The 19,860-nt window shown below is 42.0% G+C and overlaps 1 protein-coding gene across 7 annotated transcripts in view; it reads left to right on the top strand.

Moving 5' to 3' along the window:
* Positions 1 to 19,860, top strand: part of KIZ (kizuna centrosomal protein) — a 40,273-nt gene continuing 20,413 nt past the window's right edge. For 5 of the 7 annotated variants that reach the window (XM_090134596.1, XM_090134595.1, XM_090134592.1 and 2 more), the window contains exons 1-7: positions 2 to 153; positions 1,767 to 1,829; positions 3,663 to 3,819; positions 7,434 to 7,523; positions 12,233 to 12,740; positions 15,013 to 15,157; positions 18,403 to 18,634. In XM_090134596.1, the coding sequence (XP_089990722.1) occupies positions 71 to 153; positions 1,767 to 1,829; positions 3,663 to 3,819; positions 7,434 to 7,523; positions 12,233 to 12,740; positions 15,013 to 15,157; positions 18,403 to 18,634 (1,278 nt within the window). In that variant the 5' untranslated portion in view covers positions 2 to 70. Of the gene's footprint in view, positions 154 to 332; positions 414 to 1,766; positions 1,830 to 3,662; positions 3,820 to 7,433; positions 7,524 to 12,232; positions 12,741 to 15,012; positions 15,158 to 18,402; positions 18,635 to 19,860 lie in introns of all 7 variants that reach the window. The other 2 variants (XM_090134597.1, XM_090134593.1) reach the window with 2 other exon arrangements.

The raw sequence follows: 19,860 nt of genomic DNA, 5'->3' as shown, positions 1-19,860 counted from the left end.
GAGCGGGCGGGCGGGCGGCGCGGGGCAGGGCGGGAACCGTTGCGTTGGTCACGGCCGTAAACAGCGCGGCATGAGGGGAGCGGGCCGAGCGGCGGCAGGGCCGTTTGCTGAGAGCTCAACGTCACGTAGCCTCCTGCTGTGCCTCCGAGAGAGGTGAGGGGACGCGGGGCGGTGGGGCTCGGAGCGCTGGGTTTGGGTGGCGGGGAGAACGAGCTGGGATTGTCGTGTGGAGAAGGGAGACCTCGCTGCGCTCTGCAGGTCCCAGAAGGGAGGTGGTGGTGATGATGGTGGTGAGGAGGGGCTCGGTCTCTTCTCCCACTTCTCCATTCCAGGCGTTTGTGATGCTGCTGCTCAAATGCTGCGAGGCTTTCGTGTGACAGCTCTTATATTTCTTCATCTTACTGCTGGAGAAGGTTTGTGTTATATAGCCAGGTGCTTCCTGTCTATCTGCTTGCTTGTATCTGTGTTGCTTGCTTGTGAGAAAATACGTGATGCGATGCTAGCAACTAACTAATTCATTAGCGACTTCAAATTTTTATTCTTCACCTGCCTTTGTTAATTTCGCGCACGCTCTGTGAAAAAGCTTTTCTTCTTGTTCTCATTCCCAAGTGAAATGAGGTGTGTGTACACACAGAGTATCTGCTGATAATTTGAAATTATCGGCCAGATTCAGAAGACAGAAGGCTCAGAGTTCATGAAGATGATGTCCTCAAAGATGATGAGTACAAATTCGTAGGAAGCTGGGCTCTTCTAGACTAGTTACAGCCCTGGAGGTGTTCAAGGCCAGGTTGGATGGGGCCCTGGGCAGCCTGGTCTAGTATTAGATATGGAGTTTGATGGCCTTGCCTGTGGCAGGGGGATTGGAGCTTGATGACCCTTGAGGTGCCTTCCAACCAAGGCCATTCTGTGATTTACGACAGACCTCTGAGATAGACCTGGCAAAGCATGCTGGGAGAAAGGAAGCAATCTTTCATGAACTAGCAACATGCTGCCTGTGGTACTGGAGAATGAGAAATAGGAGAGATGCCAATGGCATCTGCTGACTTTTACATCCATCAGGATATCGCAGTGTTCTTCATCGAGTCATGAAAATTACTTCTAGAAGTGTAAAAACAAGATCTTGAAATCTGCTTTTGCTTAGCTGTCCATCATGTAAAAGGAAATTGAAAGGATGAGATCCCAGATGAAGCGTGGCTTTTAAATTGCATACATGACATGAAAACGTAATCTTTTTTCAGACAGTGGCAGGATCAGATGGGTAAAATGGATGCCTTGATCTCACAGGCTGCAGAGGAGGAAGGCTTTCCTCTGTGCAGGGCAGCTGGGAGGAGTGAACGTGTGTGGCTGTGACATCAACTCATTTGTAGGGAGCACAGACGCATGGAAAAGCATGCCTAGCCACACGGGTGCATACAGTCTTGTCCATATCATTCTCATATGTACAGCCTTCTTAGCCAGTACAAATTTGTGATCATTTTTAACAAAAAAACAAACTTAAAGAACTTGCTTTGATTGTTGCAGGGTTTATAATTCGAGTTTACTGGGAGCCATTGACTTATCAATTGTTTATTTTTGTTCATGGGATGGTTTCTTGCCTTCAGAAATGGTTTGTGGTTATTATCACTGTTATTCTTTTCTCCTTCTGAAAACAGAGGTTTTTTTCTTAAGCAGTCCAGTCCTTCCCATGGGCCTATGCCCATGTGTGTTTTGGGTATTTCAATTATAAAATAATTGTGTCTTACCATATATCATATGTTTTCTTCTAGTGAAACCAGAAGGCTAGAATTGGAAAGGAAACTGGTGGAATACAAAAGTTCTGATGCATACCTGTAAGCCTGATTTAAAGACTTTTCATTGGTTTTATTTTAGTTATAAAGACTTAAGTATCATGGAGTGCTTATAGAATTGTCACTCAAAAGACTTCTATAACTGATTTTATATTCATATTTTAAGTGCAACAGAAGATTCATGCCTTGAAGTTACTGGTGAAATAACCTGTGATAACATAACTACCTTATTCTGTTAATAACTGGTGTGCATGTTAGTTTTGTGCAATGTTTGTGAAGTCAGTGTAGTGTGAAATATAGAAGGTGTTTCCTTCCTAGTGCTCTGTGCTGCAGTTATCATGTCACAGGACGCTTGAAAGTTTTAGGAAGTGCTAAAGGATATTCTAGGTTCTAATTTTGCTTCCTGGATTGTTTCTGCATTATCTGTTTAATGCAAGTTACACATGCAGTCTGGAATTAAAAAAGAAAAGCTTAAAAAGCTATGTGGTATGCTGGCTGGCATTGGGACTGGATGTTCAGAAACTCAGATGCCTTATCTGGACGTGGTTGTACATAACATGTGCCAGGTTATAAGCATAGCTGATGACAGCCCTTTTGAGAAAGGCTAAACCATTAAAATTGCAAACATGTCACACGTTACCCATTCAAATTAATATAGCGTGTTTGCTTCTCTTAATAATTGCATTTATCTCAAAGCTTCTCCTTTTTTCCTCTCTCTTTTTTTTTTTTTATACATAAGCCATGAAATTCCTGTCCCAAGCAGCTCAGACAGAAGGGTAGCAGTTTCTGGAACTGATAGCTCTCCAGTGAGCATATGAGCATCAAAAGATCCTAGCTCTCCTGAGTAGCTCTGAGGGGGTTATGAGCTTGAGAAGTATTGAAACATAGATCTATTTTTAAAAGAAAATATTATGAAAGGGGCACGTTGTTTCTTTGAAACAGTGACTGTAGTGATTGCATGGATGGAAGCTTCCTAAGATGCTGGGAATGGCATCTGGAATTCTAGAGAGGAGCAGAATTTCAGGCATTCTTGTTTATAGTGCTTTGTGTTTTTTTTGTTTGTTTGGTTTTTTCCTTAAGCACGTTTTGTAAAGTTCATAGAAGTGGCTTTTCAGTTGTAGCTCAAATGAACGATGGGTAGGTGCCATTGTGGCAGAATCCCTCAGGGAATGCTCTTCTGAAAGAGGGCCTTTAGATTAAAACGTCAGAACGTAAATAGAAGAAAATAGTAAGTCTGAGCAGGTGGGGCTACGTAAGGTGCTTTGTTTTCAGAGTTATTTATTTTAATCCAATGGATTTTGAACTGGAGAGATGATCCTGGCTGCCCCTGCTTCACACTTTCCCTTTGTAGGCATTAACACTCGTCCAGCTGCCTTGTGATCAGACAAGAAAATAGGTCTGGCTGAAAGTGGATCTGTTTATTTGGATGGGTGAGAAATGATTTAGGTGGATTTTCACCTGGATTGCTCTTGGCCCAATTTGCTCTGTGGCTGCAGAGCAGGTAGTATCAGGACAATGAAAGAAGGAAGGCTTGGAGTGAGGTGCACCATCTGGTGCAACATGGGTTTAGGTTGGCAGCCTTAATTCACTGTTTGACTCGCGGTATGCATTCTTCTAAATACCACTTTCATTTTAGACATGTATATTGCATTAATTCCAAACAAACCTACAAAAATTTAAGTATATTTTTATCCTTTTGAACAGCAAAAGTTGTGTTTAAACTGTAGGTTATACAGCTTGTTGTATAATGTAACTTTGGGCACTCAGGCAGTCCTTATGCCGGAATTATGTACGTGTCTGAAGAAATGTGTTTGTGATACATGTGTTGGTTTTAATTTCCTACTGTTTAACTACAGTTTCTTTTTCCCCCTGTAGAATGAAAGTAAAATATGTGAGGCTGAAAAAGTACTTGGAAGAAGTAAATGAACGGCAAAAAAGAGCTCTTCTACGAAATCAGACGTTCTTAAATGAATTCAACGAGTTTGAAGCTCACATGAAAGCTTCGAGTTCAGAGCTGATTGAGAAGATGGAAGTAACTTTCTAGAAGACTTACTAATATAGTACTGTTACTACAGGAGTTGCTGAACTGGCATTGTCTGTCTGTTTTGCACATCAGGATGTTGGCCTAACTTCATCCCGTATTTTAGAGTGCTCTAAGTGCCAGTGTTTGGGAGTTATCATTAGCATTATCTAGGTTAGGTCAGGGAAAGGACTCAAGTTGTAATGTTTTCATAGGGACTTTGTTATAAAAGCCTTAGTAAAATATAATTTTATTACTTAAAAAATCCTAATGCATTTCCTTGAAGTTAATTCAGGGTATGTTTCTAATCTTGCTGGTGTGATTGCCCTAAGTAGCTGTAGCTAGTTTTACTCCTGCTCATCACACTGTTTTCATCAACAGAGGTGTCACTGACTCTCCTCTTAAAACAAATTACCCTGTTTGAACTGTTTGGGCTGAAGTAGGTCTACAACAAGTCGCTATTGGTTCTATTTACTAAACAATTAAGTGGCAATACTTGAACAGTGGTAAGAAAAAAAGTTTCTTCCAGCAAACTGTTGCATCACTCAGGTCTTTTAATAGTTTTGTACGTAAACGAATGTGGTTCATTTGCTTTCAGAGCTGAAACATGTTCAAGTTTTTTCTAAGCCGGTGAAGTAAAATAGTAAAATTCAAGGAGCATTTCATCACCTTGTGTAACTGAAGTATTAATATTTTGTGTCACTTTACTAAGGAATAATATGGGATGTTGCAAGGTAATATGGGTTGGAAGTGATCTTAGATTTAAAGAAGGGAAGATGATATGCCATTGATAGGCGGAGTCAGATTTTGGAGAGCTGAAAGTAAAAGCATTTTGTGGGGGAAGAAGTGTTCTATCCTCTTGCTAAGAGAAGTGGTATTCTTTAAAAGCATTTGGCAGGGGTGTTCATGCAGTTGCAGGTGTTTTGTTTTTTTTTTTCTTTTTAAATTTGCTAGAATAAGGGAGGAGAAGAAATAGGTGAGGTGTTTTAAGCCCCCGTTTGATGCTGACACAATATTGTGTGGCTGTCTACAACTCAGTTGTGATTACTTCTCTGAAGTGCACTTTGAATTAAAACTGGACCAGCCTTATCCTAGTGTACCACTTTCCTTCTGTTCCCATTCAGGGATCCATGCAGCTTCATATGAGATAGCAAAATGTAGACTATGATCCTTTTAAAAGGGGCTTTTAAAAAGCCCATGTTCTGATTGCGCTTGCACATCTTCCTTTAAATATTCTTTGGAATTTCTCTTAATATTTTTGGAAGCACTAGTAGAGCTTAACCTGAAGTAGGGAATGTAGCAGCAGCAGCATGCTTTATTTTTTCTTTCTTACTGTCTGGTTAGTTTTCACTTGTTGCATTGCAGCAAAGGGAAGACAACCTGTGTATGCAGTTCTTAGAAAAGTTCATTTCAATAGGTGAATGTGCAACTTGAAATGTGAGTCTGCTCTTCGGAAAAATCTTTAATCCTTTATTGATATCAGTGTTAATGGAGTGTTTACTCCTCTTTAAATATAAGCTTTGTCACGCCAGTATAATGTGATAAATCCTATAAAGAAACTTTGTACCGTGGTTAAGAAAATATTTCTTTAAGTTAGTTGTCTCTGATTTCAGGAAACCTTGCTTTTGCATTAAGTAGAATGAGTAGTTGGCCCATGTTAGTCATAATGCAATATATTAACCCTGCCCTCCACCATTCATCTTAAAGTAAATAGCCCCAATCTCTTTTCTCTCTTCATATAGGAGATTTTTATGGTTGTAATAATTTTTAATGCTTCTTCTGGAATGCCTTTAGAGAAGGGGCAATGAGAATTTTTTGTGTTGATTATCACTCCTTTAAAACACCATTGGCTTTGCACTTAGGTTTCTGGTTCAGAAGGTCACTTTTGTGTCATCACTGACCTCAGTGTACAGAAGAGGTGACCTGGGGCTGTGATAGCTGCCCTCCCTGCTGCTGGCAGTAAGGAAGCTCTCTGAAGGTGTAGCTCTCTCCCATGGTCTGATTGCTTTCTTGTCTCCCCAGCCAGTTTGGCAGCCCCATCCCATGGCTGCATACCACCTTCATAACTTCCTTGCCCAGCTATATCCCAGCCATTGTCTGCTAACTTCCTTTTTAAGCCTGCTGGGTTTGGTGACATTCACTGAACAATTTCCTAGCTTCAGCTTGCTAATTTATAGTTTAGAGACTGTCCCAGGTGTGGGCATGCAAGTCCTCTGTGCTGCTTTCTTTGTGAGGCTGGGAATACCTTGATGCTAGATTTTCTTTTTCCCTTTTTTTTTTCTTTTTTTTTCTTCTTAAGCAGTCCCAGTGCCTACTAGTTTGCCTTTCCCATTTCAATAGGTTGTGTTGGTGTGAGTCCCAGTTGTGCCCTGGGCTGATCTACACACAGTGTTTTCATTCAGTGCTTCTGTGTTGGTGCTTCTGTGCCATTTATTTTATTTTTCCTAGTTCAGGCTTATTCTTCTCTGAGCTGCTGAACAAAGCACTGATTACAAACCTTCTGTGCTGCAGTTATGAAAAGCCCTCTCGTTGTGGATTATTTAAGAATTATGAAGCATGTCATCATTTAATCTATTGTGGAAGTGCACTGACAGGAATTACCTTTTTCTTTTTTTTTTCTGGTTATAGCACTCCTTAGGAGTGCTTTACCATGACTATTTATACAATTTATTATGTGCTGTAGCTGAGGGGAAAAAAAAAAACAAAAACCCAACTTGGTTGTGAGAGATTTGGTGACGTTTGTTGTTTTTTTCCCATTTATGTGCCTGCAGTTTGTTCAGTAATTTCATGAGTCTGTGTAAAATTGCGTAAGCTTTCAGGAAAATCTGTGACTTACGTTTTCTTTTGAGCATTGTTCTCTTGTGATCAGTTTCTGTTTCTTAGAAGTTAATGTTTATGATTTTATGAGCAGCCCCCATTACCTGGAAAGTAAAGCTTGCTGAGTGCACAGTTGGAATGAAGTGCAAGGCTGGCTAAGTTAATTGTTCTGAAGATTTATCTTCATGCATATTACCTGATGCCAAATAGGTATTGAAGTGCTTTCATTCAGTACCAGTGTAACTTGTTATGGGTGTTTACAATTACTAACAAACAGGATTAATTATAGGTGCTGCATGTGCCTGGCTTTTAAGCAGTAGTCCTACTATGAATGCATTATGTTTGGTCAATTAAACAATGTAGTGGAGGTGAGGACGTTTTATGCAGTTTTTTGTTAGTAACACGACAGCAAGTTGCCTTTCATGCTGGGTTGCTCTTCATAACATCTGCCTTATATTTTTCCTTAAAATAGCTCCATGAGTTGCAAGGTGATGTACACAACCCAAATTCTGAATTTCAGTTGATGGAGTTGTCTGATAGAGCAGGAATAATTTGATGTACTCAGTCAGAACTTGGTTTTGTAACATTTGAGTCAACAAGTTACTGCTATTTTGTAGACTTCTAGATGAATGAATAATAATCTACAATCGCCAGCAGTTATTTTTTTTTTATTTACAAGCCTTATCATTTATTCAGGGGGATGAAAACAAATGAAAAAGGATGCTCAGAAATTTGCAAAGCAGTATTTGCTCATTTGTGTTTGGTTCTTTTGGCCTTCTGTGTAACGTAATGGATTTGTTCACATTTAGGTACGGTATGGAAGAGAAATTAAAAATGGGCTGTCGTTTCAAGAGGGTGGCTTGGCACAAGGTGACGAGGAAGAAGGATGCAATGAGCAGGTAATGTGGGAGTGGTGGTGGTGGAAAGGGGGGGATAAAAATGTGTGTTATTCCTGTAATGTTCTTTCCACTGAGCGACTGTGTTAAGAGGCAGACGCTGCTAAGCAGCCTTTACGTGGGGATTTTGTGCTGTCAGCTGTAGTGTGAAATATTGTTTAGAGCCTGAGTGAAGTAGAGAACCTGAGTAAAAAGTGCAATTATTTCAATCAAAGAGCTAGAATTAAAAAGGAAGGGGAACTCTGAGTGTTTATCGTTGTCTTTGTGTCGGTTTTTATGATTTCCATGCTGAATAATGCGTAAAAGGTATTGACCAAGCAGGAAATGTTCTTAATGAACAGTAATTTAAAAAATGCAGCTATTGATTCTCGTGGTGTACTTATAATTTTGTGTTTTGACCTTTTCTCAGAAGAAGCAAAAAGAGATTGCCTATCTAAGTAACAGACAAAAAGACTGACAAGGAATACTTAAATATATTCTGCTATATATCTGCAGTAATGCAGGCTTCTAATCCCTCCTCCTATCTCCATATAAATGATACAGTTCAAGACCATAGCTGTTTTCTTCACTAAAAGCAGTAAAGCTCTTTTAGATGAAATGTCTAAAAACATCTTGTAATAACTTGGAGCATGCTGGCAAGAGTAGTCACTTGTGACTATGTGTGAAACCCCCTCAGCTAGTCGATATTGTAATAAGCAAAAATGGTAGCATCACTCCATTATTCAGAAAAGCCAACAGCATGCTTGTCCCTTAGGCTACAGCATTCATTAAGAAAAGCTTACTGGGCTGAAAGCTGGAAACAGATGATAACGGGATATGATTTTCATATTTAATGCATTCCTTGGAAGAGTATGTGTGCTGCAGATTGATAGAAGAATCAACTGCTACTTTACTAAAAGACTTTCTAGTTTGCCCTATAGCTACCGATGGAATCATTCAGCCAAGAAATTAACTTTTTCTCCTTTTACCTGCTTTATATATCTGCTAAGCAGGCTGCCTGGCTGCCAGTAAATGTTATTATGCAGTTAAATGTTTGGTATTTAAGACTCTTATCAGAAAAGAAACAGAGGCCACACTATTTTGTTTTTATAGTAGGAGGAAGGTTTTTGGTTTTCTTTCTTCAGTGCATTAGCAGTTGTTAATCTGAGTTTATAGGAAGTTTTCCCCATAGATTAAAAAGTTAAAAACCTTGAATTTAGAGCATTCTTTAAATGTAATATACAAAGCAATGAACCTGAGCAACCTTGACCTATATAGGCAAGCCTCCAGCAGTTTGTGAATTAGGTTTTTAATTCAGACCCGTGAAAAGGTGAGTTCAGTTTTGAATACTGGATTCTACGATTAAAAGTGGTTGGTATGGGAGATGTAATTTCTAACCTATGGAAAAGTTGTTGTCACATCAATACTAGAACATCAAGGGATAACTGCACAACTTAGATTTTGAAAATATTGTGGGCAATGCGAGAACTTGGTGTGTACCCAAATACGTACATTGCGTTACAGTGATCTTGTTGGTGAACTTCCTTCATTCTCCTCTTCTTGCTTCTTATCTCCATTCTTAATGTGAAGGTGAGTTCAGCTAGATAGCTCAGCTTGTGAACAGGTGATGATGCTCAGAGTCTCTGTGCAATCTGTGTTAGAGACCAAGATGGACAATTATAGAACCAACTTTCTAGAGAAGGTCAGGATCTCTGTGGCCCTAAAGCACCAGTGTGAATAGCTTGCTCTTTTCAGAGCTGTTGGGTATACGTACTTCTGGATTCTAAATTTTGGGGAGAATCTTTAAGTTCAGAAATCATATACCCGAACAGAGATCACCTAGAAAACCTTGGTTCTCCTTGAAAAGGATTTAAGCACCAGTATTTTTGAAGCCCTGTGTAATGGCAGCCCTATGTTACATATTCTAGGAGAAGTGCTGTATCGGACGGATCCTTGGCTGAAAGACTGGTATAATTTGGGTTTCTGAAATCCTTGTGCAGTGGAGTCCAATTTCAAATTGGAAATTTTTTCTTGAAATCCTTAGTCTTGTGCCTCTTGGAATGCTGTGTCCTCTGGATGCTGGGCGTAGGATACCTCCCAGGAATACCTGAGTGGCTGAGCATCCTTCTCTAGGCCAAGGGTGCAACCAGCTGAGAGCAGTACTCTGTGTCTGGAAAAGGCAGGCTTCTAGCTTAGCATCTCCTTGCTTGCTAAGGAGATCACTGCCAGGCAGAGGCACTACCTTCTTACACATACTGATGGGAGGGATTTTTTTAATCATCTTTATTCTCTTCAAGGTACTTTAATAATGATAAAAAAGATTGTTAGTGGAAGAACAAGTGGGGAGCCTGCGCATTCCTTCCACTCCACAGCCAAAAAGAGTACTATAAGTGTGCTTTGTGAGAGATTTCGTTCAGCTCCCAGCTGGAGTGACATGAAAGTGATAGTTTTGTTTGCTGTTTTAGGTGGGTCATCTACACATTTTGCTTTTGGTGGTAAAAGCTGTACCTAGGCCAACTTTATCTGTTGCTCCAAGGACACAAAGGCAGTGAAGAGTCGTTTTTCCCTGTAAACAAGAAGGAGCCTGCTGGAGATGTACTTCTGCTAAAGCTCTGTAAAGCACTTGTACCTGATTGAATTGCATTTGTTTTGGAACACTAAACTCAGGAGCTGCTAAATCCACACAATACCTGCTAGATGTGTTTCAAAGCAGCAAGTCCAAGCCCCCAGAAGTAATTAGGAGGAATCCAAGAGCAGTGATGATAGAATAAGCTGTGAACTTGATCTCAGTAGCAAACCTTTACTTCTTAAAATAACTTCATGGCTTTTTGTTCTGCTTCTTGTTAGGTGGAATTTGAGCTTTTTAATGAAACGGACGCACACCAGACAAGATGCCTTTGTTTCCCTTAAGCTGGGCTTGGCAGCTGACTTTGTGTGGTAGGAAGAGGTCAGCCAGCAAGAGAGAGGAGTGGGGTGTGGAGGTGACTGTAAATTGCCCTGCCGTGATTTGGAGCTGAAAAGCAACCTGTGCTTAGTATGAACAATGGCATTGTGGCAGCTAATTTTGGCTTTGCATAAACTGGCAGTGACCTTCTGGTAGTGGCAGCAATTCCTTCTAAGTTTTTTTTTTTTCTGGTTGAGTGAGCTTTCAAAGAGTTTTAAAAAAAAAAAAAAAAAAAGCCTGAGTAAAAAGTGCAATTATTTCAATCAAAGAGCTAGAATTAAAAAGGAAGGGGAACTCTGAGTGTTTATCGTTGTCTTTGTGTCGGTTTTTATGATTTCCATGCTGAATAATGCGTAAAAGGTATTGACCAAGCAGGAAATGTTCTTAATGAACAGTAATTTAAAAAATGCAGCTATTGATTCTCGTGGTGTACTTATAATTTTGTGTTTTGACCTTTTCTCAGAAGAAGCAAAAAGAGATTGCCTATCTAAGTAACAGACAAAAAGACTGACAAGGAATACTTAAATATATTCTGCTATATATCTGCAGTAATGCAGGCTTCTAATCCCTCCTCCTATCTCCATATAAATGATACAGTTCAAGACCATAGCTGTTTTCTTCACTAAAAGCAGTAAAGCTCTTTTAGATGAAATGTCTAAAAACATCTTGTAATAACTTGGAGCATGCTGGCAAGAGTAGTCACTTGTGACTAGACACAGAAGTGGAGAAGCGGAGCATTTATAATGTTGGAATGATTTTTATGCAAGTTCAGCAGAGTTCTTGGGTGAAAATGTCATTTGAAATGTTTCTGCTTGGTTCCCAAAATTGTATTGTGGAAAATACAGTTCCAGCTACTTGTTGTTAGCTCAGTTTTTCCTGTTTGGTGTGGGTCAGCTGGAGGAAAGAACAGAAGACAATGAATCAAATTGTTGTTTGGCTGTGTTGTTTTTCCTTTGTTTGTTTGTTTTCTTCAGTCTTCCTTGCTGTGTGCAAGAGCTGGATATATAGATAAATGATGGCAGATGGAGATTTCAGACTCTCCTTATCCTGTCACCTTCTCAAGAAGACCCATCTCTGACATGCTGTGTGCCCAAGAACATCTCTTGCTGGTGCTGGTCAAAGCAGGGTGCTCCTCTGTGCAGACTGGTCCCACTACTGGTAGCATTGCTGGGCAAGACACAAATGGAAAGCAAAGTTGAATACTAGGATATACTGAGTGGTGAAGCTTGGGTTGGCTAAGGAGGGTAGCTCTTAGTGGCCATGGCTGCATTCAGTGACCAGTGGGCTCTGCAGGATGACAGAGGGCTAGGGGCAGTGTCAGAGGTAGGATCTGGGACTCCCACAGCAGCTCTGCAGCTGGTCCAACAAAAGGGTGCACAGAATGAAGAGCCAACTTGGTGGCAGCTGGCACTATTCCTGCAGTGTGGGAGATGATGCTCATCATCTTACAGTAGTATTCACCATTGCAGGATTCTTTTTTGGAGATACTTTCAATGAGTTGTGCTTATTTTCAGATGTGATGGGGTAACCCGTACCAGATGTATTGGGCTCCAACTTTTCTGATCTATAGTGGAAGCAGCTGGCAAATTGGGCTGTAGAAATTCTGCAGAAAGAGTATTCACTACTTCAATTTACTTGAAAGCGAATGGACAAAAGAATATGTTTTCTATGAAGGAAACTAATACTGTAGAAAAAATCCCTTCAGAAACTAGCACACAATCCTCAAGAAGCTTCATGTGCAATGTGCTACCTGTTTGATTCTTTAACCATCTTGCACTGTGTCTTCCAGGTGCCACAGGCTGCAAGGCAGGCTGAAATTCATGTTGAGACAGCTGTGTCCAGAAGCTTGCATCACCCGCTGCCATTCTTCATGGGCCACTGCATGTCTGCCTGCAGTGTGCAGCAGGAACCCCCTCAGTCTGCTGCCTGCCCCAGCAGACTGACAACCTTGCAGAGTGATGAGACAGACGGGCATCCCATGCAAGCTGGTGGTGACATGCAGCATGCCAATAAGCCTGATGAGCAAGGTGGCAAGTCATATATCCCTACAGGGGAGAAGATGCCCATCAGGGACAGCAGCTTGCACAGCAGTCTTCTGAATTTTACAGAACAGAAAAATTCCACTGAACTTTGCTCAGCATTACCCAATGGAGGAAGTATGCAGGGCAGGACTGCTGACTTAGCAAGTGACACATCAGTGGAGGAAGAGGTGACCCACGATCACCTGGTAGCAAGTGCAAAAGAAGTCTGTGAGCAGTCTGTCCTCTTGGCTCCTGCCCCTGAGCCCAGCATCTCTGGTATGTGGAACCTCTGCTCCGCTGTGCTGTAGCATGCTCACCCCAAACACACACATGCACACAGCTGCTGGGTTTTTTTTCCTACAACTCTTATACTTTGGTTGAAGAACAGTGGAACTCTCATTTGTTTTCTTTTTTTGTTCTTTTTCTCTTTTTTTTTCTTGGCTGTTTCCTCCTAGGCTTTTTATCAAAGGCTCACTGGGGATGAAAGCTGCTGGATTTTTATTCCTTAGTTAGGGTGTTTTGAGGCTCTTTGCTCACCCCTGACAGCAGAATACCTGCTGAGTATCCCGTACTCCATCTTCAAGGTCTTAGCTTTTTGCTTTTCAGCCTGAGCAGACCAAAGTGGGAGAGAGGAGGAGGAGGGGGATGGGGATGTGCAAAGCAAAAACTAGCAGCGAGCAGCTGAACCTGGGCCTTTTGCATTGGTGCCAGTTTTGCAGTGCCTCCTACAAGGCTGCCTTGTCCTGGCAGCCTGCTTAAGATGGAAGCCAAATTTGAGAGAGGTCCTGCTGAGTACTCTCTGCCCCACTGGATGACTATTCTGTAAAATAAAGCTTTGTCTCTCGTTCATCCAAGGCAGGCTGATCTTCTAGTTGATGTGAGGTTTGGCCAAGTCTAATTTGAGAGCTGAAAGAAAGTGAAGATTTCTTCACTGCTGTGCCTGCAATTGTCTCGAAGTTGTTTGAGCCTGTTTTTAAGAGGTTTAATGTCAGTTTACTTTACTGGCAAAATAGGTAACTTCTATTTTGGATTAATTTCATTCTCCAAATGCTTATTCAGAATAGTTCACTTCTGAAAATTGGATTTGCAAATGTAGACCAAGAATCAGCACTTCCATGTAGGAGGCTAGATTAACTACTATTTGTTCTGACTTGTTCCTGCTTTCCTGAGGGATGTGATGGCTTGTCTTCCAGCTGGGATGCACATGTATGGGAATGGAAGGCTGCACTTAAAGGCTGCTTCTCACCATCTCACCTTTTCTTTTGCTATTGTGGCAAAATGTTTTCTCTCCTGCTTTACTTTCAAGTAAGCTAACAGACTTGTTCTTCAAATCACACTGACAAAGATTTGTCTCTAAGTAACTGTTTCTTCCTTTGTTTGTTTGTTTTTTTTTCTTTAAGACCTAGCAGAAATATCTTCCCCTGCCCTGCCAGTTGATACAGCAATTTCTAGCTTTTAAGTTTTCCAAGCTATGTAGGAAATAGTAAAAATGAGCTTTTCCTGATGGAAACCAGTGGCAACCCTAATATGAAGGGATTTCTATACTGTAATGATCATGGTTTTCTTTACAGTCAATAGCTGTCATCTCCACAAGATGATCTCCTGTGGATTTATTTTTTCTGGCATCCTTTCTTAATTTTTTTCTTTATTACTATTAGTTTTCTATTTCTTTATCTATTCCTAAATAACTTCTCTCCTGATGTTTTCTTTCATCTGACACTCTTCCTTGTCATCGCTGTCAGGCTTTGTGCAGCGACAGAAGGCCCTGGCATAAGTTGCCATTTGTCACAGCCCTCAAGAATTGGCGCCTCAGGGAACCCATGCCTGAGTTGAGCTGAAGTGTTGGATGCAGTACCACTACCTGTGAATACTGTTTCATTCAAACCCATGGGGATATCTTATGGAAAACTGGGGATTTCTGTGGCAGTGCTTATTTATTACTGCAATAGTTGGTCCACTTAATTTTTGTAATTTAAAGAGAAAGTGTTGTTATTAGGCACAGTTAGTGTTTGTACTCTTCTTCTTTAGACTAGGTAACTAATGTGCTGAATTTAAAAGCCACTGAAGTGTGTGTTTCTTCTGCAAGATTTAGAAAACATGTGGACTCTCTGGGTGTATTTTCCCTCCCTCTGTCCCCCACCTTACTCTCCCCAACACAGGGAAAGTTTTCTGAAGCTTTATCCTAAGAAAAACTTTTTGAGGCTTATCTGTTTCATTACTTCTTCCAAGGCAATTTGGGGAGGTAGGAGATAACCTTGTCATGAAAATCACTACCCCAAAATTCATTTTGGCTGATTCTGAGCTCTGGTTGCAAACCCAGAGCATGGCCAGGGTCTGCCTGAACTCCCCCTTGTGAGGGAAGTGCAGAAGGACACAGAATGTTGGGAGGGGGCATGGGAAGCTCAATGCAATCCCAGGCAGAGGGATGCTCAAACCTTTGAGGTGGGAGAGTGCACTAAGAAGCTCATCCTCTCTTAATTCCATATGTCACAGCTTACAGATTCAGCTAATGTTCTGGGAGTAACGTTGTTATTACTTGTTTTTCCAGGACCCCAATGTAACGTGAACACCCAGCAGGCAGCCAGCCAAGACAGCAGCAGCAGCAGCACCCACCCAGCAGAGAACTCCTCTTTGCAGCCACCCAGCTGCTGTGCAGCAGAGGATGAGCCCTTGGGCAGCTCGGCGCCTGATGGGTATGTCCTTGCATCTGTTCTTCCTATATTTGTGTTCATGTCGTGCTAGGTACTGATCTCAGTGTCAGTCCCTGTTTTAATAGATGCCAGTTGAGCAGCTACTAATGGCCACCAATATACACTTGTGCAACTTTATCATTTCACATTTGCATCAGGCTGCTTGCTATGGAAACATCATCTAATTTACATCTAAATAGCTTACACACAGTTTTTCTTTTGCATGACACCTGTTAATCATAACATTTTGCAGGCAAGTTGCACAGGGTACTTGTCTTTGCTGGAAAAGTCATAGCTGAGCGGTGGTAATTTAACCTTTTGTTCTCTCTCTGTAGATGCTAGTGATGTCTAGCTGTTCAGGAGCTGACAGAAATACTGTGCAGTGCTCCTGAAGCCAGCTAAATTATAAGAAAGGTTTTACTGTTCGCTTTATCTCTGGAGCATGACTAAAACCAGAATGGGGAGTATCTCCTCTCACATCATGCTAAGCTGAATACCTTAGTTTCTTAAGGCCATGAAAGTGTGAGCTCCACTGCTATGTGTATCTGCAGAAGAGATCCAAATTTAAATTTGTTTCAATGGAAAACTGAAATGCAGATAAAGTTTCAGAAAAATGGCAGGCATGAAAGATGCCGAGGAACGATACGTAGCCTCTCTGTTGCTGAGTTGGTAACAAGTTCTTTCAGAGTCCATCGTTCCAATGCACTTGAAATTCAGTGCATGTGCCTGAGTCTTGCAAAGTAATTCATGAGCTGGAAGTCTCGAGGAAAAGTTTGCAAGTAATTAGAGTGTGGGCTTCGTTTATATATACTGCTATGGAGGCTGTTTTGATGTTGTAGCTCACTCGGCAATGAGCAAAATCTGTGCTGTGTATCAGGGAGTCCCAGGTTTTTGGGGAAAGTGCCTCACTTCAGAGACATCATTGTAACAAGGTCTTTTTTGAGGCTTCTTAGAAAAAGAAGTTGGCTTTTATTTTCTCCCCTGGGAAGTGTTTGTATGTTGTATTTTACTACAGGGCAAGGCTTTTTTTTTTTTTAAACTGAGTTTCAGCCTGCCTTTAGCAGCTGGAGGAGCACTAATCCTGATAACACTGTCAGGTTGCTAACCAAAGAGAGGCGATGCTGCAGGGAAAGGTCACTCTGTGCAGGCTGTGAGGCTCGCTGACAGCTCCTGGTGGGGTGATGCCACTTTGCTATCACAGTTATTGAAAATGGTGGCTGAACCAAAACCCATTTGTGCCGTGGGGCATCTCCACACCCTGTGCTGCATCTGCAGAGCTTGATGGGATGTCAGTCCTGCGGGGCTGCACGCCTCTTGCCTCACCCCTCCGGTGGGCTCTGTCCTTTTGGCATTCCTCAGGGTACCCTGCCCTTTATTCCGGGGCTTAAAAATGGATGGGGAAAGGGTCTCTGAGAATTAGCGTGCAGAAAGATGATGACTATTTTAAGGCCGGTGTTGAAGGGGTGGAAAAAGGCAGAGCTTATGCCTGTGCTGCTTCAGCTGCATTGAAGAGGACTTAGCACAGATGGATTGTGCATTACAAAATGTAACACATAATTCAAGCTGTCAGCTTAATCAGACTGTTTCCAGGAAGCAACCTGTAAAAGAGAAGGACCTCTTGTTTGCTGACCTCTGATCCGTAGCCTGCTGCAGATTGTCATACATTTTGTTTTTCTTTATGCTGGTGTCCCTTCCTTCCCCTTCCCTTTTTATTATTGTATCCCTCTCGAGTGGCACCCTGGAAGGACCACCCAGGGGGAGGGAAACAATAGGAAATGAGCCGGCCGCTGAAATACAGGTTTTGTAAGACTTTGGGGGAAGAAAAAGCACTGTTTAACTGTGTATGCGATCTCCCTGGCATTGTTTAGCTGATCAGATGTCTAGGAAACTCCACTCAATGCAGAGCGGCTCTCGTTTAATTGTTGGCTGTTGCTGAACAGACTGATAGAAAGCAGAACTTCTGCTGTATCTTAATGTAATTACAAAATAGTGCAGAGCTTTTAGTCGGTAAAGCGAGGTTGGCTGTGTAGCTGTCGGCTTCTGCATAAAAACCTGGGTGTTCAGCCGGGCTCCTCGGGGCTGCTGGAGGCCTGGGCTGGAAACTGCCACACAAAGCAGGCAGATCTACCCTTGGGAAGGCTCAGTCTGCTTTGCTTCACTGCTGAAGTCTGCACTTGGGTCGTTGTGCGGGTGCACCTTCAGGAGAAGCTCTCTGAGGTCCTGTTCCGTCCCACTATGGAGCACTTCTGTTCCCAGGGCTTTGGTTCTCCCTGCTGCAGAGCTCAGTGTCAGGTCCAACTCCACTGTGCTGATGTCCTGAGCAGCTGATGTGGAAATGCTGCAGGGAATGCTGGAATAAAGAAGCTGATGTTGACCATCTAAGGAAAACAGCATGTTGTAGGAAAATGTAACATGCCTTTCCCAGTCTCGTTTGCTCATGTGCTCTGTATAGTACATATAAATTGAAAAAAAAAAAAAAAAAAGCAAAATCTTGATTCCTCTCTTACTGCTTGCAACCATTTGAACCTCCTTGTGATTTACAGTATCATTTCACTAACCATTTTTCTGAGGCATTCATGGTTTTTCAGCATATTTTGTTTGACTTTGAAATATTCAATTTCCCAACAGCTGGAGAGAAACAGCTGGGGATATAAGAGTTGCCTGGCTCCTCAGTTGGGAATAGGGAGTATGTGTGGAAAAGACTTCAGTCTTAAAAAACAAAGAAGTCTGTGGGTTGCTTTGTTGATGGTTTATTTTCCATTTGTTTGTTTCTCTAAGTTGGGATTTGCAGTGAAGTTGATGCTAGGTGCTGCCAACAAATGCTTGTTCCTAAATTTATCGCTTTTTGCAGCCCTGCTCTCTGTGTATGCAGTAAATTCTTATTTCCAGGAGGGAGAGCATCCACTTAGTGGCTAATAATGCTTTGCCAGGGTACAGAGTAACAACCGGGAAAACGATATATTTGAGGTAAAAGAGCAAAAAAGTTACTGACTCCCCCATATTAACAAAAGGAGGACCAGGTTACCCTGGCTGTCACTCCATGGCACTGTTCGCTTAATTGCACAAGATGGGAAGGGCTTTGTAGTTCTGCTTAAAATTAAATTAAGGTAGGGTTCCCATAAAGACCTAATTGTTGGAGGATTTTGAGAGAGAACTGAGGAAATGCCTGCAGGTGGACTTGACCTCCATACCTATTCTGGCTGTCTCTTTGGGCTTTAAATAAACTTCTCGCCTGCTTTATTTTGCAGCTTCTGCAGCCAGGATGGCAGTCTAAAGGAAGACCTGGAGGCCAGTGAGGCAGTTGTCCTCTGTCAGCTCCCCAGGGCCAAGCCAGGCCAGCGGTGGGATGTGACCACACTGCAGGCCTCGCTGAACAGCCACGCTGCCCTTTTGGAGGAGCACGAGCACCTGTGCACTGAGGAGCTGGCCACTGTGTTACACAGCACGCTGGATTTGGGCGAGGAGGCATCAGGAAGCCAGGTCAGTTTCTGGGGGTGTGGGGAGCCTCTGTGATGATGTGTCCTGAGGCTTTCCAGTGTGTTTGGTAAGTCATAGAATTACTACGGCTGGAGAAGACTACTAAGATTATCCAATCCAGCCCCAACTGACCCTCACCGTGCCCACTGCCCACATCCCTCAGTGCCACATCCCCGTGGCTCTGGGACACCTCCAGGTGACCCCACCACTCCCTGGGCAGCTGTGCCACTGCCTCACTGCTCTTTGGGAGAAGGAATTGTTCCTAACAGCCAACCTGAACCTCCCCTGGCACAACATGAGGCCATTCCCTCTCGTCCTATGGCTGTTCCCTGGGAGCAGAGGCCGACCCCACCTCACACAGCATCCTTTCAAGTTGTAGAGAGTGATATATAAACATAGATACATACATCTGTGTATATCTATAGAAATGTACATGTATGAATATCTAAGTAATTGACACCAAGGGACTAAATTGCACATGCAGTTAAAGTGAAGCAGGCTCTGTGCCTCTGAATGCTGCCTAGTACCTGGGTACCCAGGGAGGACGAACAAGTAGTGCTCATTAATCCATCTTTGAGATGGCTAGGAAGTGTCTGGAGAGAACCTAGATTTTCTGCGTGTCTATGGGCTTTACCCCACAGAGCAAGCAGTCTATGGAGATTCTTGCAGCATCTTTTCCACCCTTTGGGCCTGTTACTGATTTAAGAAGCTAACACGTTTTGCCATGGTGCAAATTTATCGTGAGGCTTATATCATCTGCCTTTCTCTGTGGCTTAATAGCTTTTTATCATGAATGATAGTGGGTTTTTTTTTCTTTTTAAAGAAACAGAATTATGTTTGGTATGCTAAATATGCAGAGCATTTTACAGATAGCAGCATGTGCATCCTTTTTAAACTCTAACTTTTGCATTTATAAACTAACTTCAATTTTTGTTGGCGGTTTTCTTCTTTGCGTCTATGCAAAAGCAATGAGGGAGCTCATTTCCAGAGGAAGTGGGTCACTGAAGAACCAAGTAATCTGGAGATGCATTCCCTTTACAGGGAAAGAAAAACATGTGCATACACATACATACATACATACATACATACATGTGTATATAAAATATGAAATAACACCAGAGCAAAAATATTTGCCAAACTTTTCTGCCCTCTAATTTTTTGTGAGACATTAGCAAAGCGGTCCAATCTGTTTTTTGAATGTTTTTGTTTTAATAATATTTGAAAAATAT

The sequence above is a fragment of the Phasianus colchicus genome, chromosome 2 (assembly GCF_987193195.1).
Source record: "Phasianus colchicus chromosome 2, bPhaCol1.hap1.1, whole genome shotgun sequence".
Taxonomy (NCBI): Eukaryota; Metazoa; Chordata; class Aves; order Galliformes; family Phasianidae; genus Phasianus; species Phasianus colchicus.
This window is presented reverse-complemented; position numbering and strand designations above follow the sequence as displayed.